We start from the raw sequence: 12,708 nt of genomic DNA, 5'->3' as shown, positions 1-12,708 counted from the left end.
AAAAGGCTCAAATCACATGTTTAAGATAACTCACTCGTGCAAATTGAAGACATGGTTGTAGAGTTGCTTCATTGTTCTATCTGGTTTCCTTTCATATTCAAGGAGACTATTCAAGACAATGCACATTATGAATCATGTTTGGCATGGTTCCAATCCATGCATATAATCCTAATGTATTAATGTAAGTCTACGCTTTGTCCTTTTTGTTACTTTGTTCTTAATGAATTGAAGCTTGGAAAAGGTAGCAATTACTGATGATAAATTAATTATTTTTTTAATAAACTGCAAGCATCTCTATTAGTACAACACTGTTTGGTATTACGGTAGTTATTACTAAACGGCCACAACCACCACTACTTTTGCACAAACTCAACTCTTTTGCAATCATTTTTAGGCCTCTCGGTTCATTTCTCCCTGTACTTGTCTTTGGTTTTGCTTGAGAAACAAGTGTTGAGAGTTTTCAGAGTGTAAAGAGAGCTCATAGTACAGGTGATTTTCCTCCAAGTCTGTTGAATTTGTAGTCTTTTTGTAGCTTAAGCTGTTTTAGTTTCTGGGTTTTGGTTGAAAGTCAAATCTTTGCTGCTGCTGCTGCTCTATGTTTTTGCTGTGATTTTTGATTGAGAGAGATTATTACCAGGTCTTATGTTGGTGGAGAGGTGCTTTAGCTCAAGATAATGGCCACAGAGAGGCCTTTATTGATCCCACCACCAAGAACTCAACTTTGTAGAGCCCAGGATTTGCCTAGTTTACCTGTTTTATCTAGTAGTGTAGTAAATGTCAGTCTTGATAATCCAATTGGGAGCTCATCAAGTAGCTAGTGGAGTTTCTTTTAAATCCGCGTCAATAAATCTTTCTTCAAATCCTTCGCGTGGGAATTCAGTTACAGCAGGGAGTTTTCGTGATTTAGACCTGTGAGGTTGCGGTCTAGACGGGGGGGTGGTGGTGGTGATTCAGATATGTTAATTGGGTGCATCCCTGAAAGAAATTAGTGATGAAGATACGTTTTTAACAATGAATTGGGCGATTAGTACTAGACAGACTTAGCAGCAAATACTTTAATGGTCTTTACTTGTGGCTTTGGGCTGAAACTGATGAGAGACTCTAATGGTCTCTTGTTTCAATGTATTTATAGGCACTGACATTTTGTTTTAGGACCAATCCCAATTCCCAATTAATCTATCTTCATTCATTACACAAATCAATTATTAATATCTGCTTGCATTAAAAAAAGAAGAAGAAGGAATTTGCAGTCTTTTACATCTGGCATGATGGTAAATTTATTTGTTTCTATGTTATCGTTTAATATTGGATTTCATTTTGGGTAATTTTTTTTTTATCAAAGCACAGACTTAGATATAAATATATAATATATCTAAAATCCAATAAAAAAAGAATTTAGCTTTAATATTTTAAAACTATCCTAACAATATTTCACATGATTGAGAATTTTGCTATAAAGTAAATATTTTGATGATTATTTTAAAACTTGCCTCAATCCTTGTTAATTGAAATGCATAATTCTACATCAAGCTGAGTTTTAACAAAAATAAAAGTAAATAAATTTGATATGATCGGGTCGAAACCCTGGTCAACCCATGAAAAATCCATTTAATATTTTTTCTTTTTATTTTTTAAAATGATATTATTTTTATTTTTTTATAAAATAAAATATTAAATTAACCTAAATCAATCTATATAACCCATGACTTGCCACAGGAGTTTCAAAACTATGGTTTTGATTTAACACTCAACAGTCAAGTATTTCGATCACCATCAATCCATCTCCAGCTTTGCCCCTCCTGTCAAGAAACTAGGCAGCCCTGGCATCAAATTTGCTCCCATTGGACTGACCAACATGTTCAGTACTGGTGGCACAATTCAAGAAGAGCTGTCTTTTGATTCTGAAGAAGTTGAGACTTGTGTTAAAGATGGAGGGAATTTCTTATCCTCCTCAAATTCATGTCCAATCAGGTGCTTGTTGAATGGGGCAGAGGCTGGTTTTGAGTGGATGGATGCATGGAGAGTATTCTCCATTTAATTGCTTCATGGAATCTGAAGGATACCTTGAAAGTACCGTGTAAGGATTCATCAATAAATAAATTTTACATTAATGCACGTCTAACTATTCTCCAATCAAAGATTAATCATTCTTTGTATGTTGGATTAATGAGATATCAAGAGCCATGTCAATGGTTTATTTTAATCATATAAATACAATCCCATTTACATGTACTAATTCTTCACATATCCATGGAAAAGATTAGGGGAATTGAGTTGCAGATTTCAGAATTATAGATTTGCTCAATCATGGTTAGCTTCAGTACACCACCTCCTGTAGTGATTTTCCCATACATGGCTCAAGGGCACACTCGATTTTCTCAAAGGAACGAGCTTCCCGTAGCCTAAAAGTAACCACCATTACCACCCCTGCAAATGCTCCGTTCATCCTTTCCAAAACCTCTACCTACCCGACAATCTCTTTGTCCATGATCCCTTTTCCAAGAGTTCAGGGATTTCCAGAAGGGTGTGGAAATACTAACCATCTTCCTTCTCCGGATCTCTCTTTCCCTTTTTACTATGCCGCCAAACAACTCAGACGACCTTTTGGAGATGTTCTTAAAGAGATGTGTAATTCTGATAGCAGTACTCCCATTTGTGTTACTTCGGACATGTTCTTACCTTGGACACATGATTCATGTCGCATGTTCAATATTCCTAGGATTGTCTGTGGTGGGATGGGTGTGTTGCCTGTAGTTATTGCAAGAGTGTCTCACTACATGTTCCATGCCTGCCTAGTTTGTCTAATTCTGAGCCTATAAATTTAGCTTCAGTTCCATTTCCAATACACAAAAATGACTCCCCTGGCTCAGTTAGGCCCGGTGATGATAACAATCCAATGCGGGCAATTCTGGCAGAGCTTTTACAGGCAAATCATAGCAGCTGGGGTACGTTGGTTAACAGTTTCGAAGAGCTGGAAGAGGACCAAGTTGCGGCCTTCGAATCTCTACATCAGAGAGAGGCCAAAGCATGGCTTCAGTTCCATCTCCATTGCACAAAAATGATTTCCCTAGATTGTCCAGCCACTTCTACTTCTTGGTCACATTAAACAAGATTTGATGAATTCAGGGCCCCACAATGATCAAAAGCAATATAGCCCGCACATCAAGTGGCTGGAGCATGAAATGGAAGAGGTGGTTCCAGGTAATGTGATCTATGTAGCATTTGGTTCCCAATCATATATGACAGACGTTCAGATGGAGGAGATTGCTCTTGGGTTGGAGAAGGCAGGGCAACCGTTCATTTGGGTGGTCAGGTCAAGTACATGGATCCCACCAGTTGGATGGAAGAAAAGGATCAGGGAAAGAGGGCTTGGTCGTACATGATTGGGTGGACCAGAGGCGTATCCTAGCACACCCAGCAAATGGTGGGTTCTTAACTCACTGTGGATGGAAGTCAGTGTCGGAGGGCTTGTCAACGGATGGAAGCAGAGCAAGGATTGAACGCTCGGTATATGGCAAAGGGGCTAAAAGCAGGGCTCATAGTCCCTCGAGAACGTGATGCAAACACCATGTGACGTGCGATGCTGTGAAGAAGCCGGGCTCATAGTCCCTCGAGAACGTGATACAAACACAATGTGACGTGCGATGCTGTGAAGGAGTTAATGCAGAGGCAGAAGGCCAGGGAAAGGGCCCAAGAGTTTGGGAGAAAGGCAAGGCAAGCTGTGGAGAAAGGTGGATCATCTGATCAGAAATTGGATCAACTAATTCAACGCCTCGTTCTAAGACAAGAGAATTCCAGGACTTTATAATTTAGTTTATTGGTCCTTTTCTAAGGGTTTGTTTGGCTGTGCATTTTAACCTGTGTTTCACTAAATTTTGAATTTTTTTTTTTTGCTAAAATTGAGTAGGGTTTATACTTTTTGGATCGTTTTGATGTGCTGATGTTAAAAATAATTTTTAAAAAATAAAAAAAATCATTGACATGTATTTCGGCACAAAAAGTTATTTAAAAAGCAACCGCTATCACATTACCAAACACACTTTAAATAGCGCATCAACACACAGTTTTATAGTTGTAGATTGAGTCCAGACTGGACTCGAATCATTAAATTATTAGGTCAATTTACATTGAATTGAATCAATTATTTTTTAAAAACATATTTCATTTTTTTTTTTTAGATAATTTTTTTTTAAAGTTCACCTGCTCAAATTTAAATCACAAAAAAATATGATTTTTTCATATCAACTTGTCAACTATTAAAAAGTTTCTACAAGTCAAAGTTTATAGAAATTAATATTATAATAATCTATTAAAATTAAGACTATAAACCACATTGAAATAATGATCTGTGATTTTGTAATCGTTACCCCTCCATTCCATCGTCATCATTCTTAACCAGAAAGTTACAAACAGCAAGAATACAACTTCCCCACCAAACTGTATCGGTACAAGCCGATACAAGCAAACTTCATCTTTCAATTGCAACTTGCCAGAGGACCTCAACCACCAAGCGATGTGTTTTCATTTGGCAGATGAACAAACATACACAAGACAGGAGCTAGAATTTCTAGGAGAAATTAAAAAGGAAGAAGAAGAAGCTAGCCAGTAGATAACTGAGAGAAGAGGCAACTGTAAGAACCTTGCACGCTTTATACAGCCATTAGTGTCAAGCGAAAGTTATCTGTCACGATGTCTTTTATTTTACCAATCAAACGGTTGTGTTTGGTGCTGCCAGACTTGTTTAGCTTTGGCTGAAAGAGAGAGCTGAGCATGGCTTCCAAACCTTGTGTAGTGTATTTCACATGTCTGCTGGGACTAGCATCAGTTTCAGCCTGGAATCCATAGTCCTGCAAGTAGCTCCTGTAAACAGGTACATAAGCCTGGACAACAATTTTACACATCTTCAGCCTTAAGTCTTCGCAGGGAACAACCCAATTGGATTGCTTCTGGTACATGTGATCAAACTCCTCATTGAATGACTTCAGTCTCTTCTTGACCAAATCCCCCACAATTCCCCTCTCTTGGCTAAGAGAAGCAAATATTTTTCCCCAGCTTTCTCTCAGGTAAAGAGTCATGTAATAGTCCCTGTACTGTTCATGAGCTTTCAACCAAGAATCTCCCATCAAACCTCCAAGATTTGTCCCTTTCAAGCTGCAAAAATGACAATGGTTATTCATCATGAAAAGGTAGGACAGTGTGAGATCATAGTGGGCTTTTGACCATGCATCCAAGTTTAGACCAATCTGCTTTATTATGTAATAAATCTGGTTGGTAACGAGTTCCTCTTGGCACTTCTCTTGTTTCCAACTCTGTTGAATTGTCAGAATCTGAGTCAATAGTGGCCTATAATCATCCCCTAGTAGATGATTACAGTAATCGGTTACAAAGCTTACTAGCCTTGGAACACTGCCATCTAAAGGAGGTGAGATTCGCCTTTGCAGCTCCACTTGGATCGGAAGTTCCCAGAAAATCTCACAAGCTCCATTAACAACTCCCTTGAGGAGATCCCTAGTCATAGTCTGGATTTCAAAGCATGCTGACCCTCCAAAAAGTCTGTTGAAATCCACTCTCAGATTGTCTAACGTCGCAAAAATGTCCAGTAGCTTCATGAGCTTGACTGGATCATTCTTACACTCTGTAATCTTCTTTCCAAAGCGGAGGAAAGAAAGAATTCCAGATTGTGTAACGATTTTTGCGAAGCAATCCATCCAAACTTCTGGTCCATTCTTCTCAAACACATTACTGCAAAGCTTATATTCAGTTTCAAAAACTTGCTTTACAGCCAACTGCAAATGCTTGCACCATTGATCAACGTAACACTCAACATCTTGCACATCATCAAATTCGTTGAATGACTGGTTGAGGTAATCCAAGTCAAGAGCTTGAAAACTTCTCATGGTATTCAGACACCGAACTTCAACATAAGTCGAAATGCATTTCTCAAGCCTATTATCTGCATCTAGCCTCTCAACAATAGCCTGAAGCTTCTGTATAACAGCCACTGGCAGAGGAGATGGAGCAATGGAGGCTTGATTTCTAATAGAAGATGAGAAAGAATCCAAAACACCACAAATGCGGTTCTCCACAAGAATCTGCTTGAATTCAATTTCAAGTTTGTGCAATGCAGCACAGAGAATCCCCCCACCGAGCCGAGCATGTTTGTCAGTGGCTTGCAACTCTTGCAGGATGCTCAATGACTTGTTGACGTTCGAGATGTAAAGATCATCATGAACTGCATTATCTTCCAGGAACTCAAGAATAGCCTCCAGCCACTGAATTGCTAGCCTGCAGTTGTCAGCCAGAAATTTCAATGATTCCTCAAGCTGTTTCACCATTAGCAGGTAAGTTGAAAGATCAGAACACGGGTGAGACAATAGTGACTTCTGGAGCTCTTGAATGATATCATACACCTTTAGCACCGCTGCGGCAGGGCCAATGGCACGATCAATATGCTCTCTAATTGCAACAAATGTGCACTTTTTCCTGGGGACATGTCTAACAGCGGCTTCCAGAGATGGTAATCTTTGTTTCATCCCCTCCAATCTTTGGCCTGTACTGTCAAAAGCAGAGGCAAGAGCTCTTGAATTCTCTATACTGGTCTTCAACACTATCCTGGAAGCTACAAGATTGTCAATGCCATCTACTTGAGACATTGCCAAATCAAGCCCTAGCCCTCAAATTCCCGGTGAAATGACTCAACTACTATTTCATGTGGTCTTTAAATACTACACTGCATTGTCAAGATTCAACAAATTGTCCAAAAGGATTCTCTCTTAGTTTCTTCTCTGTCACTCATTTTACTTTTTCTTCACCAAACTCACCAAATCAGGTAAAAAAAAAAAAAAACACAAGACTAGCCATATTCAAACCAAACCTCACTTGCAAAACAAACATCTCTCAAGAAACCCCAACAACCACGTAATGCAGAATCAATAGACTAACATGGACTTCCAGAATTCAAAAACAGAAAAATAACCCCACTTGAACTTTAAAAACAGCAACTGAAGTATCACTTTTGGACATCAACCTCAAAATACCAATATGACAGGAACTGAAGTTTCTACTTTCTATCAACAACTAAACAACCAAGCAAAAATAAAAAAAAACTTACCTGTTTAGGATCTCCATTGACGACGTCAAGATATGCAAAGAAGGAATTGCAGAAGATCAAAAGTATTGCGCATATCAAATTTCTTTCTTCTATTGTATTTTGATGCATCAAAAAATCTTGAGAGTTAAGAGAGAGGACATGTGCTCTTTGCTTGTGTTCCAAAAATTATTTGTTTTGATAAATTTTAGGTGGCTTTTTTGCGACAAAAAAGACAAAGAAATCGAGAAAACAAGCACCTCAGGTCTTTTGGAGGACTATAAATTCTGCATTTCAATGCCCCCCCCCCCCCAACATCGTATTTTGTTTGTTCATCACAGCTCAACAACCTTGTTTAAACATCCTAGTCTGATCTACTATTAGTCTTTTTTGGGATCATGACATGGTAAAATTGAAAGAAATCCCATGAAAATATATTAAAAAACCAATACATACAACTCAAAAAAATTAAAAAAAAAAAAAAAGACGTAAGGGAAGGTGTAGTGTCCCTTGGAACTTTCAAGTTTCCATGTCTCTAGTGCCAAACAGTTGCCATTGGCGCTTGCCAAGCTTACTTGATTTTTTCTACACGTATACATCACTTTTTCCGTTACAAGTATTTGTTTTCGTGCAACTGCAAGCTTCTTCTCTTCTGTGTGTGTATGTTCGTAGAGCTAGTACTTAAAAATTTATTTATTTTCCTAGCGGTGCTTTCCAATAAAACCCTACTGTTTCCCAACGTTTGAATATTCTGTTCTTCTTGTAGTTGTCTCTCTGTTTTCCTCTGCTATGGCAACTCGAATGATCTTGCTGATCCACCGTTTGACATTAGCAGACAGGAGGGTTTAGAAAAATAATTTGATATGTCCAATGGGAACTTTAGTGTCGGAGGATTTCCGTTTCTTTCTGATGTTCCGACCAATGTCACCTTTGCTCCCCTTTCTGTCTACTTGCAAATTCTCGGATGCTCCACTTTCCCTGCTTCGATGAAGAGACTAAGACTGACCAGCATGTTTCACAGTAGTGGCACAGTCTGGGTCCTATCTAGAAAGATGAAGGAAGGGAATTTCTTATCCTACTCGGATGTATCTCCAAACAAGTGTTCCTTGAATGAGGTAGTTTCGAGTGGGTGGATAATGGCAAAGTGACCCTTGATTTGAATCTCCCCAGTTCATTTTCGATAAAAAAATTTATATATATAAAAAAATCCTTGAAATTAACTCCTTCAAGTCAAGCAGCGCAGGGCGGTTGAGCTACCGGGCCACTAAGGCTGGACCGGGTAAATATCCAAAATAATCTTTAAAGAATTGGAGTAAGTTTCTGGTTTAGCATGCCATTGGGTTCTCCCGCACATGGACATGTTTGATAAAAATGGTGGTTTGTGAGGGCTAATATGGATAATGCCTGCTCTGTTTAGAATTCACAGAGCCCATGATCCTGCTGCAATGGCATCTCGAGCATCCAGATCTTGACTGTTAAAAGAGATGCGACATTTGCCCACGAAACCATGGGTTATGAGGTGGCTGACCCAATACTGATGGACCCCTGATACCTTTTCCAATCTTGTTTGGATTATAAATGGGCCCTCCTCTTCACATGTAAATTGTCAGACCAATTATTTATTTAGTGATTGAATTATAAATCGGCCCTTCTCTGTTTATAAAGCAATTCTTTTTTCAATAAATTAACACATCAAAACAATTTTAAAAAAAATAAAATTTTAAACAGTAAAAATATATTTGTTAAAAATACTATTTGAAACACAGTTTCACTCTTCAACATGAACGTGCATGATTGTTTTCAAAATCACAAGCAATGTTTCTCCACGGTATTTATACTTGAATAAAAAAAATTATAGTGTAACATAAGGAAGTGTTTGTTTCTTGAAAAGTGATTTCTAAAAAATTAATTTTTAAATTTTTCTATAATTATTTGTTATTAGAAAAGTTAGTCAGCAGAAAATACTTTTTAGTCAATTAAAAACGCTTTTCAGTCAAATAAAAATTTAACTTGATTTCCAGAAAAAATATTTTTCTTTTATTTTGAATGGAAAACATTTTTTTAAAAGTTGTGAAAAATTAAAAATGTTATATTATTTGTTGATTATATCAAATTTGATCATCAAACTTTTGATTGCTATATATATATATATATTTTGTTTTGAATATATTTTTTTCAATTCCATCCCTTAGAATTTGATTTTTTTATTAACTTTGGTCATCATTTTTATAATTGTTATTTGCCTTTTCCTTATCATTTTTTTATTGAAATTTTTTATCAATCAAATTTGATCCTCATTCTTTTGATTGTTACTTATTTTATTTGAAATAATTTATGAAATCATAATTATTATTATTTTAATTTCTTTATCTTTCAATTTTTTTTGTTGGATTTGATCTCTATTATTTTGATTATTTTTTATTTTATTTGAGATAATTTATGAAAATATTTTTTTTTCAATTTCATCCTCACTCAATTTTTTAATTTATAAGATCTGTTCCTCATTATTTCAGAAAGTGTTTTTTAATTTATTTTTTTAATTTAATTTAATTTAATTAAAAAATAATATATTTTTAAAAAAAACAATTTAATCATAATGATCAGGTTGTTTCGGTTTTAGTAATCTTAAAAAGAGGTTTTGACCCGTCATTGATAGATAGGGTCTAACTGTGTAAAAAAAAAAAAAAAACTCATGCAGCGGGAGATCTTTGATGGAGAAGTCTTGTGAATTACTCTTGAAAGTCCATGAAGAGATAAAGTGTCACGTGGAAGTTTTTTTTTTGTACCTGCCACCCTTCTTTTCCAAGCAAAATGCTATGATTTTCTGAATTTACTTGGTTTTTATATGTGTGTATATATATATATATATATATATATATATATATATAAAACAGTGATGCATGGACCACTCTTTAATTATTACAAAAATAATATTTCATCCTAATAAATGCTAAGAGGGCCAGACTTGACACGATGGGTAGACGAACAAGATTATCTAAAATGGTTTTTTTTAGAATTATATAGAGAAAAACTACGGTCGATTTTGTGATGCTAGCTTAAGGTTTTCTTTTTCTTTTTCCCTTCCTGGTTAAAGCTTTAGAATTTATTTATTTATTTTTAATTATGAGTACAGTATCTCCAATAATCATTCAACATTTTAAAATTAATAACTATTTAAATCTTTAATGACTCTAAAATTTATAGTACTAATAACTTCTATAATATAAACCCAATCAATTAAATTATATGCCTTCAAATTTTTAAGAATTAGTTATAACTAGTCTTACGTCTTATTTGTTTTTATATATTAAAAGTGTTTTAAAAAAAATTTAAATTTTTTTATTTTTTTCTTTGCTCTAAATTAACATATATTTTTAATATTTTTAAATTATTTTGATACATTAATATCAAAAATAATTTTTTAAAAATAAAACAATATAATTTTGATATATTTTTAACTAAAAAAACAAACAATTTGGAAAATGATACAGCACTCTAAAAGCTCTTGAATATAATAATATTAGGACTGTGGAATCATTGACCAACAACACGTGGAGGAGGTTGAACAATCGCGTTCTCTCCGCACCTAGATTTTTACTGCATCTCCTTCCTTTTTAATAAAATACTCGCCGATTAATATAACGACGGCGACACTATCAACTCTTAATTAATGGATATGTATTCTTAAGAATTTCAAGTAGTCGTTTATCTTGTTACCGTTTCAATATAAAAAAACAAGTTGGAGGTTCTTGAGATGAGAAGGACTTTTTTATTTTTATTTTATTTTGGAACGATAAGATTCAAGACTATATTATAAAAATATATTCACTTTTATATAGTTTCTGGTTGTTTTTTCAACTAAACACACGTTCTTCACTGATAAATGAATCTTTAACATGGTGAAATTTCCTCTCTTTCTGAAAAAAATCATAGAATAAAACGGTTATGTTTCTAAAAAATCATGGAGTATAGTCAATAAATACAGCTGACCCAGCAATTGTCTGTCTCTGTGTGTCTTTATCAGATTGAGTCGCTTTTATATCTCTACTTTCCATGGATCACGCCTGTTTCTGGAGGGTGGCGGTTGCAGATTTAAGGCGATAATTGTTGCATTAATTCTCGGATTTGTTTGTATTAATGCCTTGAATCCGGGACATATCTTTCCCATGAACCCTTTTTTCCCTTTTTCTTTTGGTTCTTGGCAGAGTAATCCCACGCATTAACATTTATCCAACAAAATTCTTCTTCGATCCACGTGGCATATCTTTCCCAGGTTATACACTTCAATGACTTGACTTGTATTTGATTTTCTCGTAGCTATAAAATACAGTCCAATCCGGTGGTTCATCCGATCCGGACCGAGGCTTGAGTTTCAGATCAACAGGCTTGTCTGAATTAGCTATGAGTGGAGCGAGAGTACTGATTCATGCGAGCAAAATCAAATTACTCAAGGGAGTTACTTTATATCTAGCAGTATTTTTCTTGTTTTAATGAATAAATTATTTATGAATTTAATTTGTGTACGAAAATTGAAATCAATTTCCAATCAAGTTTTAAGAATTCGATTTCATTGAAATTCCTGTCAAGTGGATGATAATAATATAAATAAATAAAAATAAAAAGGTTCAGTGTCCCCATCCAGTACCCAGATAGACCATAGAGATAGGGGTGGGAAGAAATAAGAAAGAGGTAAAGTAAGTATGCCTATGAACACCACCTTCCAAAAGAGAAGAGGGGAAGAGGCAATGATTTCACTCATAATGACACCACCTGCACCCTGTTTATGACTGGAAAAGACAGCCATCCATGCATTAAATTCAGTTAATTGAGATACAAACATTATTATATGTATTTATTTATAACTTTAATAAAGTTTTATACTTGGGAAATTGATTATGAGCATATTAAAATTGCAAATATGCGGGATACCATCCGATTATCGGGCCAGGATTGTTTTGAGAAATTACTTAATATCCTGGAAAAATTGTACTGGGAATTAATATAAAGTTTTCATGAATTATGATATAGACAGCAAACTTTAAATCAAACCAAATCAATATTAATACTAGCTGTTAATTAGATTTAATCAAACTTATGAGTTGTAGTTCTTTCATAAGTAACATTTCAAAACATAATATCTTTACAAGTTTATTAATCACTGTTTATATTAATTATAAAATAATAATTGACTGGAGTAATCAAGAGTCTTCTAACAATTACTTTTAAAATTAAATTTTATTTAAAAATATATTAAAACAATATTCAAAAAGTAATGAAGAAAAACAAAGCCCCCTTTAGTATTGTATTTTAATTAGAAATGGGGTAAAATTTAATTTTTTTTATTTAACATTGATTTTTTATATATTTTTAAGTTATTTTGATGCATTTATATAAAAATAATTTTTTAAAAATAAAAAAATACTATTTTAATATATTTCTAAATAAAAAAAATCCATTAAAAATTAACAACTAACACAATCCCAATCTACCTTTTGCTTTTAGAAACCACTTAAATCTCTAGAACACAGAAATGGCAGTTTAGTTTAATATAATTAAATACTTGCAAAGCATTTTAGGCAGCCCATCATTTTCTTAGCAAAAGTGTCGGTGAGAGAGTATAT

At 34.7% G+C, this 12,708-nt stretch overlaps 2 protein-coding genes across 2 annotated transcripts; one reads left to right on the top strand and one right to left on the bottom strand.

Annotated features, from left to right (window-relative positions):
* Positions 1-2,486: 2,486 nt before the first annotated feature.
* LOC133696388 (scopoletin glucosyltransferase-like) lies at positions 2,487-3,383 on the top strand. Its single transcript, XM_062118569.1, has 3 exons — positions 2,487-2,739; positions 2,826-2,986; positions 3,072-3,383. Exons 1-3 carry the CDS (start codon positions 2,487-2,489, stop codon positions 3,381-3,383), a joined length of 726 nt encoding a protein of 241 aa, XP_061974553.1.
* A 990-nt stretch (positions 3,384-4,373) lies between these two features.
* LOC133695750 (exocyst complex component EXO70A1-like) lies at positions 4,374-7,252 on the bottom strand. Its single transcript, XM_062117695.1, has one exon. It carries the CDS (start codon positions 6,651-6,653, stop codon positions 4,650-4,652), a length of 2,004 nt encoding a protein of 667 aa, XP_061973679.1. The 5' UTR covers positions 6,654-7,252; the 3' UTR covers positions 4,374-4,649.
* Between the last annotated feature and the right edge of the window lie 5,456 nt (positions 7,253-12,708).

The sequence above is a fragment of the Populus nigra genome, chromosome 6 (genome assembly GCF_951802175.1).
Source record: "Populus nigra chromosome 6, ddPopNigr1.1, whole genome shotgun sequence".
NCBI classification, from domain to species: Eukaryota; Viridiplantae; Streptophyta; class Magnoliopsida; order Malpighiales; family Salicaceae; genus Populus; species Populus nigra.
Note: the sequence above shows the minus strand (reverse complement) of the source record. Positions and strands in the feature narration are given on the sequence as shown.